The 17,534-nt window shown below is 43.4% G+C and overlaps 1 protein-coding gene across 1 annotated transcript in view; it reads right to left on the bottom strand.

The window, feature by feature from the left end:
• The window catches only part of NEBL (nebulette), a 208,206-nt gene that overhangs the window by 86,090 nt on the left and 104,582 nt on the right, over nt 1–17,534 (bottom strand). Inside the window, 3 exon segments of the mRNA XM_030201905.1 lie at nt 2,722–2,832; nt 6,419–6,526; nt 13,109–13,213. Of these exon segments, the coding sequence (XP_030057765.1) occupies nt 2,722–2,832; nt 6,419–6,526; nt 13,109–13,213 (324 nt within the window).

Below are 17,534 nucleotides of genomic sequence, written 5' to 3'. Positions count from 1 at the left end.
ACATTAAAACAATTTCAAAAGAAGAAAGCTCCATTAAAACAGGAAAGATACAATTACAATCTATAAACTACTACTAAAATAAGGATATAGAGTATTAAGGTAATGGTGTCTGCATATGCCTTCCATCCTCCAGCATTAGAAACTAAAAATCTATTAAAAGCAAAAGAGAACAAATGGGTTTTTTTAGGTTAGACCTACATTTCTGGTAAGATAACTCCACTCGAAAGTACAGTGCTGAGTGGATTCCCAACGTGCTTGAGATGGGGAAGGTAATACCAATCTGTGATTGTTTAATGATCAAAGAACATGAGCTGGAACGTCAGGGATGGTAAGGGTGCCTAAATAGTTGGGTATGCAACAAAGCACTTTAAATGTTAATGTTAGTATTTTAAATCAAAAGCATGTATCAATAGGAAGCCAATGTAGTTGATGAAGCAAGAGAGAAACATGATCTAACGCTTTGCATTACAAAGTACGCGTACAGCAGTATTTTGTAGAGGTTGTAATCTCCTAAGGTTAAGCTGGGTAACATCTGCATATATGGCATTATAATAATCAAGTTCTGATCCCATGAAAGCATGATAAAGAGTAAAGAGAATATCCCTCTCCACAAAAGAACAGATTGGCCTAAGTCTATACAATACAGAAAAGCCTGATCATAAAACTGCAGAGATTTGTAGAGTCAAGATAAGGTGTGTGTCAATAATCACACCAAGATACCTAAAAGAATCTACCACAGGAGTTGGTTTACCAAAAAGGATGGGAAATGTAGGCACTTGAACATTTTTAGTAATCCAGCACATAGTAGTTTTGTCTGGAATCAATATTAGATGATGATTCTTGAGCCAAATGGCAACTTCATCTAGACATGTTTACACTGGATTCAGGTCAACAGAAGCAACATCTGGGTAGTGTATAAGGAGAATAATAAGCTGATATTCCATAAGATTGTATCACAGTTGCAAACGGACTGAGAAATATGTTAAAAAGAACTAGGGACAGAATGGAGCCCTGGAGTACCCCACATTTTAACATGTGAAAAGAGGATATTGAGTCTTGTTTTTTTCCCAACAAAGATGCAAAACTGTACCTACAATACCAATAATAACTGTTGCAGGAGCAATGAATGACTGACTAGATCAAAGGCTGCTGATAAGTCAAACGATATTAATAGTACAATGAAACCTTGATCTAATTTACTATGTAGTTCACTCAGAAGAGAAATCAAAGCTATTTCAGTGCTGTAGCCAGTACGAAAACTAGAATGATGAGGATGTAACATATGTAGAGACTCCATATGAGATAGAAATTGGTCAAAAACAATTTTTTCAGTTACTTTAGCAATAAATGGTAAATTAGAAACAGGACGATATTTAGCTGGACAACTTGGGTCAGAGTTTGGCACAGACCCTCTGTGAGAAATAAAAAAGTAAATATTTAACTACAAACAGCTTAAACAAACTGCTGGAGTGGCTATTCTGAAAATGTTTGTGAAATACAGTATGTGTGTACTTCCCAAGAGAAAACTATTGTCCACGGCATGCAGTCTAGTGTATTGTACTCGAGTATTTCATGTTTCACATCCTGTGCGTTGCTGATTCTCTTGAACCATATTGACCCCTGAGGAAAGCTTTGTGCCGAAACACGGCTCATGTAGGGTCTTTTGGGTCAGCTTACTTTCATGAATAAACATTTATGGACACTCTTACTCCTTGTCTACTTTGACCATTTGGAATTTTTCTTCTCACCTCCACCCATGTTGTTTTATTTTAGCACCTGCACTTACCCATGTAATGCATGATTTCGCAAAACTACACCTTTAAGGGAAACTAATTAAGAAATCAAGCTTTATAATGCAATGTTTTGGCTTTGTGAGGAGGTTTTGAACTAAAGAATGACATGGGGGTGGGAATGCATGGTAATCCACAGTAACGGTAATAATTTTAAATGGAATTGCAGGGATGGGGACAAACTTTGTTCCCATGACATTCTCTATTTTGAACACCAGAGAAATGAGCATAATTCCATATTCAATTGCTCCTCTGAACCTCAAATCCAAACAAGCAATTAGCTGACACTTATGGAGGCATATTTTCAAAGCACTTAGCCTTCCAAAGTTCCACAGGTTTCTATGGAACTTTGGAAGGCTAAGTGCTTTGAAAATATGCCTCATGGTTACCTTGGAGCAGGCATAAATGTCACTGAGATATTTTTGATCTACACAGGGGTAATTCTAAAATGAGAAGAAAAAAAAAAGAACTGATTCCCCACAGAAATGTAATCCAGGAAAATGGAGTAAGGATGACCTAAAATCCATGGAGATCTGGTCTTCTATAAAAATCTTTATTCAATACAGCAAAGCAGTTCCAAAGGACTTGACATGGGTTGTGTTTTATTTCTACTCATGGATTTCTTGGGGCTTTTATAGAACAGGCATCAAATAGGAATGTTTATCAATTTTCTAAAGGTCCCCTGTTATAAATTACCCCAAAGTATTAGAACAATATTTCTGCTCTGAAGGGCAATAAGTAGACCGTATCCACTGTAACTGTTTTGTAGGACAAACTAAAAACATACAATAGTGTTCCAACTTTCCCTGGGGAGTGAATTGCTAATTTTGAAGAATGCACCAAAATGTCTCATGGAAAGAAGCAACAATGTGTGTGCAACCGGTTTATTTGCTGCTCTCAGTATCAGATTATATCAGGGAAAATATCTTACCTCTTTAAGAAGGTTGGTGACATGCTTTATGTGCAAGAATTCTGGTGTCAAGTCTAAGTCTGCCGATGCCTTTCCTTTCATCCCTTCCTCAAAATCTTTTCGGTATAATTTCTATTAATTTGAAGGGAAACAAACTGTTACTACTGATAAGTACAGAGAAAAGTGGCACAGATTAAGCATGCCTCATAAAATGAACATGCAAATAACATGCAAATAAGCTAGGATAGTTTTTCTAAACTTTCCTGTTTTCATACAATAGGTGGCAGCTGGAGCTCTGCCCCACCCTCACTCCAGTAGCACTGATTGCCATATTGGAACCATGTATTGTAGCCTAAAATCAGTTGTAAATAAATCCCACTAACCAAACCAATGACTTATACTTCAAAATCAGTTTCAATATTGAAATACTACTACTACTACTACTTATCTCTATAGCTTTATTAGATGTACGCAGTGCTGTACACATTAGCCATCAATTCTATATATAGTGCTAAAATTGTGTGCGTTGAAAGTGTATGTGCAATTTAATTGTTTAATGAGCTAATTAGGGTTGATAACTGGATGCTAACCAATTATTGTTGCTAATTGGCAATAATTAAAATGTATGTGTACAGCTTTATAGTTGCTATTCTATAAAGATGTGTGTGTAAATATTTTCATGTGGATCTGAAAGGGGGTGTGGCAATGGAAGGGGCATGGGAAGGTCTGGAATTTGCATGTAGTATTATGGAATTTGCAGGATCTGTGCCTAATTTAGCAATGAGGATTTATACCAGGGTTCAGTTGGAATCAAACCCAGATGCCCAGGATTACAGCTCACTGCACTAACCATTAGGCTACTGAACAAACCCCTTAAATCAGGCTGCAACTAGTATATATGTGAATATAAGTAAAACACAAGAAAAAGAAGAACTAGCCTTTGCTGTTTGTGTTAACATAAGTAAACACTGCTATGTTGGCCCAAAGGTGACAAGCAACAATAACTCAATTCATACCATTATATGTTCATTCTATCGACTTTAGATTTACAAACCAATTTCAGATAGACACAATAAAAAGATAACACCTATAAAGTAAGGGAGGCATATGGTCCCCATATAATGCTGCATTTCCACAGCTGGAAGTACACTGGCTGCTGCCCTCTCCATAGATCTCAAGCGTTACTCAAAGCTCATCCACTCGATGATCTGCCTGATCACAAGCATGGCAGCAGGAACCAGCCTTACTACTCTGGTCCCATCTCTCCCCACAGCGATGGCCTCTCTGTTGTATATCTTTCTGAGAAAAATAATCTTTCCCTATTCTACCATGTAGCTGCTGATATTTTGATGGCTGAAAGAAAGTCCTGGCTGCTTTAGAGATTTAAATTAAAAAAAAAAAAAGATAAAAGACATGCAATCTTTGTTCTTCTAAATAACTTCACCCTAGAGAAGGCAGTAGGAGTAAAACTGGGGGGAGGGGAGAAACTTGCTGACAGCATGGCATAAACCATCTTAACTGGTCTAGAAGGATGATAAGGAAGTTGTTTAATGAGCATAGGAGCTTACTGGAAGGAGGCAGAGCATGAATTTGAGGTACTGGAGGTTGGAAAAGGTGGAGTGGTCTGTTGGATGAGGTTTATATTATGACTATGATGTCACTTCATTAATTTTTTTAAGAACTTCAACCTGTTAGTGGGCTCATCAAGTGTTGTTAATAAAAGAAACAGTCATTATAACAAGCAGACAGAATTTCAAAGAAAACACATTCTGCAAACAGGGTTGCCAGGTGGAAAAATTTTTTCCCACCCAAACGAGCCCAAAACCCGCCCAAAGTCAAACCCCGCCCCTGACACCCCCACCCCCACGTCATCACCCCCGCCCCCGCCGTCATCGGCCCCGCCTCCCCCTCATCGGCCCCGCCTCCCCCTCATCGGCCCCGCCCAGAACGTCACTAACCCTGCCCAAAACGTCACTAACCCCGCCCCCCGCGGCCAAAAAACCCGCTTTAAAAACCGCCCAAAAGACCCAAAAGCCCAAAAAACCGCAACCCGCTGCGGGCAAAATTTTCCCGCGGCGGGTCGCGGAAAACCGCCCAATTGGGCGGTAAAACCACCCACCTGGCAACACTGTCTGCAAAGAGAGCATAGGACCATGGGAAGTAAATTCTGAGACTGGATGTCTTATAGGACAGAAGATAGGAGGGGGTGAATAATTTTGCATACAGATTGTAAGTGGGATTGGGACATCCAGGTCAGAATGTGCACAGTTTCCTGGGTATTTTGCCAAAGGCTGGCTAAACGTGAGGCATTTTACGAAAATACATATAAGGACACAAGAAAATACACACTTAAGAGCCAGCATGTCCAGCAGGAACAGCCATTTTATAAGCAACACATTCAAAAAACATGCTTAGGGCTTTGAACACATAGGTACCAATTTTAAAGCCTATCTAGCTGATATTCAGTGCTATTTAACTGGCCAGGAATGGCTTCTGGCTGGCTGAATGCCAATATTCAATGGGACATAGCTCACTATCTCCTCTGAATATTCATTGTTAGCACATACCCCCTGATTCTATATAGCGCTCTTAGAGATCCGTGCTGAAATCCAAGCGTATTCTATAAAAAACGTGCATAACTTAATTGGCTTAACAAGCTAATCAGCATTGGTAACAGCTCTTAACAAGCAATAATTAGTAATAATTGGCAATAATTAGAATTTATGGGCAAAACTCACTAAGCGCATTCTGTAATGAAGTGTGCCTAACTTCTAACGCGCCCAGGCAAAAAGGGGTATGGTTATGGGCGTGGAAATGGCCGTTTCATGGGTGTTCTGGAGCAAGGTGGAGGTGTGTGCCATGGGAGTGGGGGTTGCTTGAGCAAGCTGGGGAGGGGGTTCACCGGAGCAAGCTGAGTATGTGTGTGCCATGGAGGTAGGGATCTTTAAAGCAAACTAGATATTTGTTGGGGGAATAATTAGACTTCGAGTCTAGAAAATTTATACAAAATACTTACAGTTGGATGGCCAACTTGTTAGCTCTTCCTCAGATAAGAGACAACTAAGGGGTGCCTTTGTCTGTTTTAATACTTCTTCATTTATTGGTTATTGTTTCGTTTTGATAAACATAGTTTAGCAGACTTTATAATGTGTAATATTGGTCACCTGCTGTATTCATAAATAAAAAAAAAGAATTGGGGTGGCTAGAAAGGAGAATTTGGGGTAACAGTGTGAGGGGGAGTATATGCTTGCGGGGTTGGGGAGAAGGAGAAGTGGGTGTTTGTGCATTGGGAGAAACCTTAGAGATATATAGGATCGGGGGTCTTGCTGGGGAGCTAGAGGGACAGTACACTGAGGGGGCAGGGAAGGCTGAGGGGTGGAATGAGAGAACTACATCTGGAACAAGATAGAGTTGAGGGGGAATGTTGCGCCTTATGATGGGAAATTGTGTGCCCCCCCAAAAAAAATCATAAATAAAATATGTAGAATTTTGACAAATTTTAAAATACTGCACATAGAATTTTTTAAATTGTGCAGAATTTTTAATTATTTTTGTGCAGAATGCTCCTGGGAGTAATTTCCCCATCCATAGACAGAATGCACCCAGATGGCTCAAGGGACCTTAGCTGGTCAAAACCGGAGGGCAGCAGCAGTGGACTTCCCTTCCCCCCTCTGAGTGCATCACATCTACAGTTAATATTGTTTTAAATTATACAAACCTGACTTTGAATCCTTTGTGTTTCCTTAGAAACTTGATATGCTGGGGTTTCAACAAACTCAAGCATCGACTTGCCTCTAGACTTCACATAGTCTTCTTTGTACTTAACCTAAGAAATAATACAACACATCCAGCAGAATGCACAAATAGCTAGAGAGAGAATTCTTGTCTTGCATAGCGATTGCTTGACCCATAACAAAACACTGCAAACATGTTACAGGTTATATATAGAACAGGATCAAACCCATTGCAACAAGCATGTATACTGGAAGAGAGCTATTCCCCAAATTCTATCAATGGTGCCTAAAGTTGGGTACGCAGTTATGAATAGAATAAACATAATTAGCTAATTGGCGCTAAATTGGCACTTAATTGAAGATAAGTACCAATAATTGACTTTAACAAGCACTGATTGGCACTAATTAGCAGTAACATGCATAACTGACTTACGCCCCTTTTCCATAAACTGAGCACCTAACTTCTTTTGCTCGCAGCTCCACAGGGGGTGTGACCATAGGAGTGGCACTGCAGGCCAGGGGCGTTCCCAGGATTTTGGTGCAATGTTATAGAAGAGTATCATTTATGCGCCCAGCTGCCACTAGTTAGGCACCAGCATTTCAGTGGCTTTTGACAGGTGTAAGTGCTTGTAACCAAAGTTAGGCGTGAGATGCACACTAAGGGTACCTTTTACAAAGCGGCAATAACCCAACGCAGGCTTACAGTACGCCAATCTAGAGGTACCACGGCCCAAAGCGAGCGCCGGTGGTGGTAGTTCCACCTCCGGCATGCGGCATTTCCAGCGCTACCAGAAATATTTCAGAAGTATTTCTGCCAGCGCTAACCCGGTGGTAATCAGGCAGCACCAAGCACTACCCGGTTACCTCCAGATTAGTGCAGGAGCCTTTACCGCCACCTCGATGGGTGGTGGTAAGTGCTCATGGCCACTCAGTAAGTGAAATCTTACTGTGTGGCCATTTCCTTTTTCAACCTTTTTACCCGCTGCAGTAAAAAGGGCCTCAGCGCGCAGCAAAAACGGCCCTCGCCGTTAGCACAGGGCCCTTTTTACCACAGCTTGGAAAAAAGTACCCCTAATTCAGCATTCTGTAAAGGTTGTTCCAGGGGCATAGCCAGACTTCGGCGGGAGTGGGGGTCCAGAGCCCGAGGTGAGGGGGCATATTTTAGCTCCCCCCTGCCATTTTTAATGCCCCGCTGCCACCACCACCTTTGACACCCCTCCCCCCCCCCCCAGCACCAACCCTTTCAACACCCTCTTCCTGTCGCTGCCAGCCCTCCCCCGCTGCTGCCATCGGGTACCTTTGCTGGCGGGGATCCCCAACCCCCGCCACCCGAATTTCTCTTCTCCGGCACGGCCGCGTTGCTGATCTGCAAGGGCAGGCTTCTGTTTCTGTGAGTCTGACGTCCTGCACGTACAAGGGAAGGCTTCTGTTTCTGTGAGTCTGACGTCCTGCATATGTGCAGGACGTCAGATTCACAGAAACAGAAGCCTGCCCCTGCAGATCAGCAACATGGCCGCGCCGGAGAAGAGGACTTCAGGTGTCGGGGGTTGGGGACCCCCGCCAGCAAAGGTACCCGATGGCAGGGGAGGGCTGGCGGCGGCGGGAGTTGAAGGAGTTGGCAGCGGGGGTGGGGGGGGCAGGACCAAATCTACAGGGGCCCATGCCCCCGTGGCCCCATGTAGCTACGTCCCTGGGTTGTTCTACTCCGAGAGCCCTTTGCTAACTTAGCATAGATCTCCCAGTGCCTAACTTTGAGCACAATTTACTGAACCTATCCCTATATGTCAAAATATTAGCAATGTCCTTTCATTCAATTTTGTCACTTTTTGTTTAGTGTATTTATTTTTTAACATGTACTGAAAAAACAAACAGTCCATATTATTTTGATTTAGGGTCCCTTTTACAAAGTAGCAGTAAGCCCAATGCAGGCTTACCACTCGCTAAAATGGAAGCACCGCCGGGCTACCACAGCAGCCCGACGGTAGTTCCCACCCCCAGCGAGCGTCATATCTAGCGCTAAAAAATATTTTTATCTTTGTAGTACCGGTGTGTACCTGGCAGTAATCATGCAGCACTGTGCGCTGCCCAGTTACCACTGGGTTAGCGCAGGAGCCCTTACCACCACCTCAATGGGTAGCGGTAAGGACCCCCCCCCCCCCCCCCCAAATGGCCACGTGGCAAGTGCTTCACTGGCTGCACGGCCATTTCCTGAAAAAAAAAGAAAGACCTATCTTTTACTGGCTGCAGTAAAAGGGGGCCTTGGTGCGCATCAAAACCAAGCGCCAACGCCAGCACATGCCCTCTTTTGCCGCTGCTTGGTAAAAGGGGTTCTTAGTGCATTCTATCTCATTCTAACACGAGCACAAATTGATTATCATGCTCTCCAAGTTAACAATATATAAACAAACAAAAATAGAAACAGAGCTTTGCTGCCAGCAGACCCCCTATAAAACAAATATCTAGTCAGCCAACTATCTTCCAGCCATGCTTGTTTTAATAAAGCCTCTGTGTGTGGAAATGCCTGTCACATGATACAACAGCATTGAGCAAAGACATTCATTCACAAGTTTTCTCTAACATAAATCTGTCACACTTGTCAACATCCAACCTATCAAAGTTGAATAAGGAGACTGCCAAAGTAATTGCCCAAAATTGGTTTCCTTTGGGCAAGGCACCACTCTAGAAGCATAAAGCGCTGACCTCTTGCCCTAACAGACCCCCAGGGTATCGTGGTGCCTGAGGATAATCCAGCCCCCATATGATTGTAATTTGAGGGTCTTGAAGTTTAAAAGTCCAATTACAGAAAGGGATTATGCAGCTATAACCATGATTCTGTTGATTGTTTTCCATAAACTTTGAAGTGGTCTCAATTATAAGTAAGGTTCCCTTTAGGAATGATTATTTGTGATTTTGTTTTACTCGTCACAATACAAATTAATATAGTACTCTTCGTGCAGATTATTTTATGGATTACAAAAGTAAACAAAATGGTTAAAGCTGAAGGTGGAAATGAAAAAAAGCATTCAGCAGTCTGTCTTTGGCAGCATATATGGAAGCTACTGGATTTCAGGATTAAATTAAATTAACATTTTTATAGCCTGCTCTTTCAGCCCAAAGGCTGTTCAGAGTGGGTTACAGCAATTAAAAACAAGCAACAACCAATTGAAAAGTCTATTTCTAAACCCCTCTAAATCCAATGCAACAAATATGGATTTACTGGGTGTTGGAAATGAGCCCTTCAATTAGAGTTCACTTTACACAAGGTATATACATCCCCCTCCCAGCAATCAAAATCCACTAGACAGGTTATTTTTACCAGAAGTCCTGCTATTTTACACACGGTCCCATTTTATGCAACGAGACCCTGTGCTAAAATAGCACAACTTGTGGCAAAATAACCTAACTTAGGGCCCCTTTTACTAAGCCGCTTAGGCGCTTACGCGCACCCAACGCGCACCAAATTGGAGTTACTGCCCAGTTACCACATGGCTCTTGCGGTAATTTCAATCTTGGCGGGCGTCCACTACGTGCATCTGAAAAATAATTTTTATTTTGGACGCGCATAGCGGATGCGCGCCAAGTGGCATCTGACACACATAGGTCAGTACCGCTCAAATTCTTTACCAATAGGTCTATGACTCGCGGTAAGGTCTCAGACTCAAAATAAACGTGCGGCAATTTTGATTTTGCCACACGTACATTTTTGTGGGGAAAAAAAGGCCCTTTTTACAGATGCACCGAAAAATTATTCTGCGCACACCCAAAACTTGCGCCTACACTACCGCAGGCCATTTTTCAGCGTGCCTTTATAAAGGGACCCCTTAAATTGAGCCCATGTTGATAACTTCCCTCTAAAGTCCCTAAAACAAATTATCCACTTACAATGCATAAAGCTAAATTAAATTAAACCTTTGCTCAACTTTAGGAAATTAAGGAAAAGTGTAACTCATCCTGTCCTAAAGAGAGATGAACTGCCACAGAGATCCCAATTCAACAAGCAAAAGTCTTTTTACAACATTTTGGTAAAAGATTGACCTAGCCTTCCTTAAAATGTGTTTACACTTTCTAACAAATACTATTATCTCTACTTTTTGAAAAATGTAATTAACAAGTCATACAGTTCTTGTGCAAGCTGGTAAAAGTCTTCATTAGTTTCCCATTTTGTTCCAATTACATCTACTGTGTTTATGAAAAAAGTAATGTTAGTAAAAATGAATGGCCTATATCACAACCAATCACACTGCTCAGAATCTCTTAACATGGCCAAATCTGAGAAAGCAAAAAAATAAAGTGAGAAAACCCAGCAGAAAAGACAAGTGAATAGTACATTCTGAAAAGAATTTCAGGTAAAGAAATGCAGGGCTTATGGAGCAAAGCAAGCCTGGCGGGGTGGGGGGAGGTGCCAATGTTTGGATGGCCCCATGCTTAGGGTTACCATCCAGCTTATAATCGAACGAGAAAAACGCCCAAGTTCCGACCTAAATCGGGAGATGGGCGTTTATCTCACAAAAACGAATAAAGCGGTATAATCGAAAGCCGATTTTGGACATTTTCAACTGCACTCCGTCGCGGATGCGGACAAAGTTGATGGGGGCGTGTCAGAGGTGTGGCGAAGGCGGAACTGGGGCGTGGTTATCTGCCGAACAGAGATGGGCGCATTTCACAGATAATGGGACAAAAGTATGCGTTTTTAGCTAGAATTTAGGGCACTTTTCCTGGACCCTGTTTTTTCACGAATAAGGCCCCAAAAAGTGCCCTAAATGACCAGATGACCACTGGAGGGAATCAGGGATGACCTCCCCTGACTCCCCCAGTGGTCATAAACTCCCTCCCACCTCAAAAAATGATGTTTCACAACTTTTTATTTTGACCCTCAAATGTCATACCCACCTCCCTGGCAGCAGTATGCAGGTCCCTGGAGCAGTTGTTAGGGGGTGCAGTGGACTTCAGGCAGGTGGACCCAGGCCCATCCCCCCCTACCTGTTACAATTGTGCTGCTTAATGCTTAGTCGTCCAACCCCCCCAAACCCACTGTACCCACATGTAGGTGCCCCCCCTTCACCCCTTAGGGCTATAGTAATGATGTAGACTTGTGGGCAGTGGGTTTTGAGGGGGATTTGGGGGGCTCAACACAAAAGGGAAGGGTGCTATGCACCTGGGAGCTCTTTTACCTTTTGTTCTGTTTTTGTAAAAGTGCCCCCTAGGGTGCCTGGTTGGTGTCCTGGCATGTTAGGGGGACCAGTGCACTACGAATCCTGGCCCCTCCCACGAACAAATGCCTTGGATTTATTCGTTTTTGAGCTGGGCGATTTCATTGTCCATTATCGCTGAAAAGCAAAAACGCCCAGCTCACAACTTGGCGAATAAAACATGGACGTCTAATTTTTTCGAAAATACGCTTGGGTCCGCCCCTTCACGGACCCGTTCTCGGAGATAAACGCCCATGGAGATAGGCGTTTCTGTTCGATTATGCCCCTCCATACGTCCGGATTTACCCGGACATGTCCTCTTTTTGAGGACATGTCCGGGCGTCCGGACGGGTTTTCTGGACAAATGGGCAAGCTGACGTGCGTGCGGCGGACCTCCCCTCACTCACGATCTTTCCTGGTGGTCTAGTGACTTCGGGGCAGGAAAGAGCCCCCTCTTTCCTGCCCGGCACGCTGCTCTGCATCCTGTATGCTGCCTGTGACGGTCTCGGCGAGATTCAAAATGGCCACCGAGAATTGAAGTCTTGCGAGGCCACTTCAATTCTCGGCAGCCATTTTGAATCTCGCCGAGACCGTCACAGGCAGCATACAGGATGCAGAGCAGCGTGCCAGACAGGAAAGAGGGGGCTCTTTCCTGCCCCAAAGTCACTAGACCACCAGGGAAGATTGTGAGTAAGGGGAGAGGTGGTGACAGGGCCGGATGGAGGGGAGGGGAGGTGAGGGGGTGACCAGGGGGAGAGGAAATGCGACAGGGGGCGGGGCGAGGTGCAACTAGGGGCACGGCGAGGTGTGGAAAGGGGTGGGGAGAGAGCGTGAAAGGGGTGGGCGAGGGCAGGGCAAGTGTCCTCTTTTTTTAAGGACCAAAAATGGTAACCCTACCCATGCTTACCTTGTTTAGAAAATTGCCAGGCCTGTAGTCCAGTGCTGCATGTCCGGCCCCTTCTGACAGGACACCATCAGATGGGCCAGAATGTGACAGCACTGGAGTGTGGGCTTGTACAGGAAGGCGTCACAGCAGTGCTCAGGCAGGGTGACAGTGCTAATGAGTACCGAGGAGGGGCAGAAGGCCCAGGGGGTGGGTACCAACCAATACTTGTAAAGGAGTGCTGGCAACCCTAGCTCCATCCCTGAAGAAATGCATCTGCAGACAACAGGAATGAGGAACTTTCCACAGTTACTTGAAAAGGGAAAACAAATTAATGAGCTGGAGAAGAAAACGTCAGCCCTTCTGATCCGGATGGGAACTTTTTCCTCAGTCCTATTCATGAGGGGGGAAAAAACGGAGCAAAGCGGGGACAGCAAGAGCCGTAAGCAAGGATAATGTCAACAAAGAAAGGAGGAGACAACCCAATGGAAAAAAGCAGAGATGAGGACAGTTTGCCATGCACTGCTGAGCTGTTTGTACTGGTGTGAAGTTTTCAATGTGGTCTTGTTCCTTCACAGTTCTGCATCTGGCGCATAGAGTACCTGGCTCTGGAGCACTGCATTTTCTTTGTGATGAATTTGCTCTGCTGTATCCAAGGCAAAATTATACATTCCTTTACTTTCTTCAAACTGTTTTTTGTATTCAAGCTGAAATGTGCAAAACAATATATAAGCAAATTAGTAAATCCACTAACTCATGTTTCTGTTCCTGTGAAGGGCATTTACAGTCTTTGACCTCAATAATACTCAGTGGTGGTGATACTTGTCTACATCTCCTTTGAACTGTTAGTGTAGTACTCTATCTGACTGCATTAGTCCTGACATTCACTCAGAGGCCCTTTTACTAAGCAGTGGTAGGGCTAAGGCACGGGTAGCACGCGCCAAATCGACACTACTGCAGGGGTAGCTTGGGCACCAGTGGCATATCTATGTGGGGCCACGGGGGCCTGGGCCCCCATAAATTTGGCCCTGGACCCCCCTGCCGATTACCCTCTTGACCCCCCTCCCGCTGTCAACCCGCCGCCGCCTACCTTTGCTGGCGGAAGACCCCAACCCCCGCCAGCCGAGGTCCTCTTCTTCCGGCGCAAGGCTTCGCTCTGTTTCTAAGTCTGACGTCCTGCACGTCCAGGACATCAGACTCAGAAACAGAACGAAGCCTTGCGCTGGAAGAAGAGGACCTCGGCTGGTGGGGGTTAGGGTTCCCCGCTAGCACAGTAGGCGATGGTGGTGGAGGGTCGTCGGTGGGAGGGGTCAAAGTTGTTGTTGGTGGTGGTGGCGGTTGGCAATGGCGGGGGGGGGGGGGGGTCTGCGGCGCCGGGGATCTAAAATGTGCCCCCTCACCTCGGGCTCTGGACCCCCCTCCCGCCGAAGTCTGGCTACGCCCCTGGCTGGGCACCCTGCGGTAGTTTTGAAGTTGGCGCACGCTGTTTCCCGCAGTAGAAAATAATTTTCTGTTTTCTACTGCGGGGGCATTCCTAGCGGTAACTGGCAGCGTGGCCACATTGTCATGGGCTGCCTGATTACAGCACAAGTAGTGCTTGAGCTCTTACCACTAGGTCAATGGGTGGCGGTAAGGACTCAGGCAGTAAATAGCCATGCGCTACTTTTAATTTTAGCGCATGGCCATTTACTGCCTAATTTTTTTTTTATGTCTTTTTTCCCAGCCCCAGTAAAAAAGAAAACATGGCCCAGTGTGCGCCAAAAACATGTGCCCACACTACCGCAGACCACTTTTTAATGTGTCATAGTAAAAGGACCCCCTCAATCAGATTTCTGGACTGGTTGAATATTCAAAATCCCCAAACTCTCTGTTATATCTGCAAAACCACTGACTTGAGCACTAGAGTTTCCTTGTTTAACATTTGGAAAGATTATGTTAGCTAGTAGGAAGCGATACCCTTCCAAATATAAAAGATATTCTTGCATTGTTCATGACACACAGCTTTTCTTCATACTCCCCTCATCCGACAAGTAAAAATGACATCTCTTACAACAATGGCTATACGACAGTATTCAGGCAGGACCCAATTTCTAAACACAGGTTATGTGAACTAGAAATGAATGAGAAGTTTTTGTGCTACTTGAGGCAATATGCAAGAAAATATGGTAATAGTACCCTGATATGCAGTTTTCTGTGATAGACAGAGAGAGAGAAAGAGAGAATGAATGAATGGATGGATGAAAGCATTTCTGATAAGATCAAATTTCAAAAAAAGAAAAAAAAAAGCAAGAAAACAGTGGGAACAGGAATCTAATCCACAGCAATGGAGTTCCCTGGAGTAGACTGCTGAGTGACACAGGAGAGTTATGGTCTAATGAGCTCAGCCTTCAGCAACTTTTAATGACATTTTAGGGCTTGATTTATTAAACTTTTTCTCCATAGACATAAAAGAGCTGTTTTACTAAGCCACTTTAGAATATGGACTTAGCACATTTTAACGCAGGATATTCCCACGCAATAAGCCCATTTCTAACATGGCAGTATTTTGGGGGGGATTCAATTATTTCTTTTCAGGTTGTGTGCTAATATTACATCTTCCACGTGCTACTTGTAAAAAGTTAATGCAGGAGGACTTACTGCCTCCTATTTAGGAAGTCGTAAGTGCTCCCACATTAACTCTATATTAACTGGCTAATGCTAACGCGCTAGCTGATTAATACTTCTGTGCCTGTGCTCCACCCATGACACACCCAAAGCAAAGTATAGGTTTTCAAAATAGTTAATGCGTGATTAGCATGTGTTTGACAGGCAAACTATCGCAAAACACTTTAACGTACTTTGCGGTAAGCCTTTTTTCTCAAGTTAGTAAAACGCCCCAAAATGAGGGTAAACCTTAGTAACTCAGGCCCTAAGTGCAGCTATCAGCACATAGGATTGGAGGAGTAGCCTAATGGTTAGTGCAGCAGGCTTTAATCCTGGCAACCTGGGTTCTATTCCCATTTCCTAGTGCAGCTCCTTGTGACCTTGAGCAACCCCCTTAACCCTCCACTGCCCAAGGTACAAAAACATATATTGTGAGCCTTCTAGGAACAGGGAAAGTACCTGTATACAGGACCAGATTCTATATATGGCACCTAAAAAATTGGTGCCAAAAAAAACACACTTAGTGCTATTCTATAAACCTCACCTTAAGTTAGGTGCAGTTTATAAATACACATAGTTCCCACAACTAAAATTTAGGCGTGACCGTTTGTAGCAGCTATTAGTTGGCATAAATGGTTGCGCCTAACTTAGGAACGGATTGGACGTATTCCATTACAGTGCATATAATTTTTAGGAATGCCCATGCCCCTCCTTTGGCCTCGCTCCCTTTTGAGATCCGTGCATTAGAATTTACGCGCACCGCTTCACAGAATACGCTGAGAAAGTTACATACATAAATTCTAATTAGTGCCAATTAATGTCAATAATTGCTCGTTAGTGGCCAATTATCGGTGTTGATTGGCTTGTTAAACAATTAAGTTTTGCGCTCAATTTGGCCACATGGCAACTTTAGTCACCATATATAAAATCCGGGGGATAATGTGTACAGCACTACATATGTCTAGTAGCAGCACTACAGAAATGATTAGTAATAGTAGTACATATTTATAATTAAAGTACAACAGATGCCAAGAGTACTCAGCCAAAAGGTCTACATCCTCTTTTTAGCTCTGGAATAAAAGTTCTAGAAACAGATGGCTACAGATGGAAATATGACTGAATGATGTAAATTCAACACATCAGGAAAAAAAGATGATACCAGTTATGAAAAAGCTTCACTGATGGTCTCAGTGTGCCCCCTTGTGGAAGTATTTTTAACTAAGATATAAAAGGGCTATTTTTGATATGACTTTTTTTTTTGTAAATGGCCACATGCTACATGGTTTTGTGCTCTGTGCATTTCTCTTTTTGGTCTATTTAAAAAATAAAAAAAAGTCCAAGTGCAAAATGCACAAAATCAAGCTATTGGGATGTAGGAGCCAGCAATCCTAGTAGACTGGCAACTCAGACATCCCAGGACAGCAATGGGGCACTGCTATAGATCACATTAAAGCTCTCAGGTACACATCTCGTCATTACCCCATTATCTTGTCTGCCTGAGTCCTCCAAAATCCACCAAAAACCTACTGTACCCAACTGTACACCGCTACACTAGCCCTTATTTATTTAACACATTTGTACCCCACATTTTCCCACCTATTTGTAGGCTCAATGTGGCTTACATCAAACTGTAGAGGCAATCGCCAATCCGGTAAATATACAAATACAATATAGTGTAGTGATCAGGGTGCATCAGAAGAACAGAGTTTACAGGGAAAAAGGAGGGAAGGTAAAGAGTGTCCAAAATGGTCATTAATTTGCTGTGTTGCAGGATGTAGGGATGTATGTTGAATCCTTGGGCTAGGCCTTTCTGAATAAGCTGGTCTATATCCTGAAATTACGATGATTGTGAATAGTTTTTACAGCTTTTGGCAGTGCATTCCATAGTTGAGTACTAATAAAGGAGAAGGTGGAAGCATACGTGGATTTATATTTGAGGCCGTTGCAGCTAGGGTAATGAAGGTTTAAGTATGAACAGGATGATCTGGATGTATTCCTGGAAGGTAGGTTAATTAAGTTGGCCATGTATCCTGGGGCTTCTCCGTAAAGAATTTTGTGGACTAGGGTACAGATTTTGAAGGCGATTCGCTCCTTAATTGGAAGCCAATGCAGTTTCTCTCGAAGAGGTTTAGCATTATCGAATTTGGATTTACCATAAATTAATCTGGCTGCAGAATTTTGGGCGGTCTGAAGTTTCTTTGTAAGTTGTTCTTTACAACCTGCGTAAATTCCATTGCAGTAGTCTAAGTGGCTTAATACCATTGATTGTATTAGATTACAAAATACTTCTCTCGGGAAGAAAGGTTTAATTCGTTTAAGTTTCCACAACAAGAAGAACATTTTATTTGTAGTGGAATTTATTCGGCTTTCAAGTGATAGGTTGCG

Source organism: Microcaecilia unicolor, chromosome 1, assembly GCF_901765095.1.
Source record: "Microcaecilia unicolor chromosome 1, aMicUni1.1, whole genome shotgun sequence".
In the NCBI taxonomy this organism is placed as follows: Eukaryota; Metazoa; Chordata; class Amphibia; order Gymnophiona; family Siphonopidae; genus Microcaecilia; species Microcaecilia unicolor.
The sequence above is the reverse complement of the archived record's forward strand: the minus strand, read 5'-3'. Positions and strand labels throughout refer to the sequence as shown.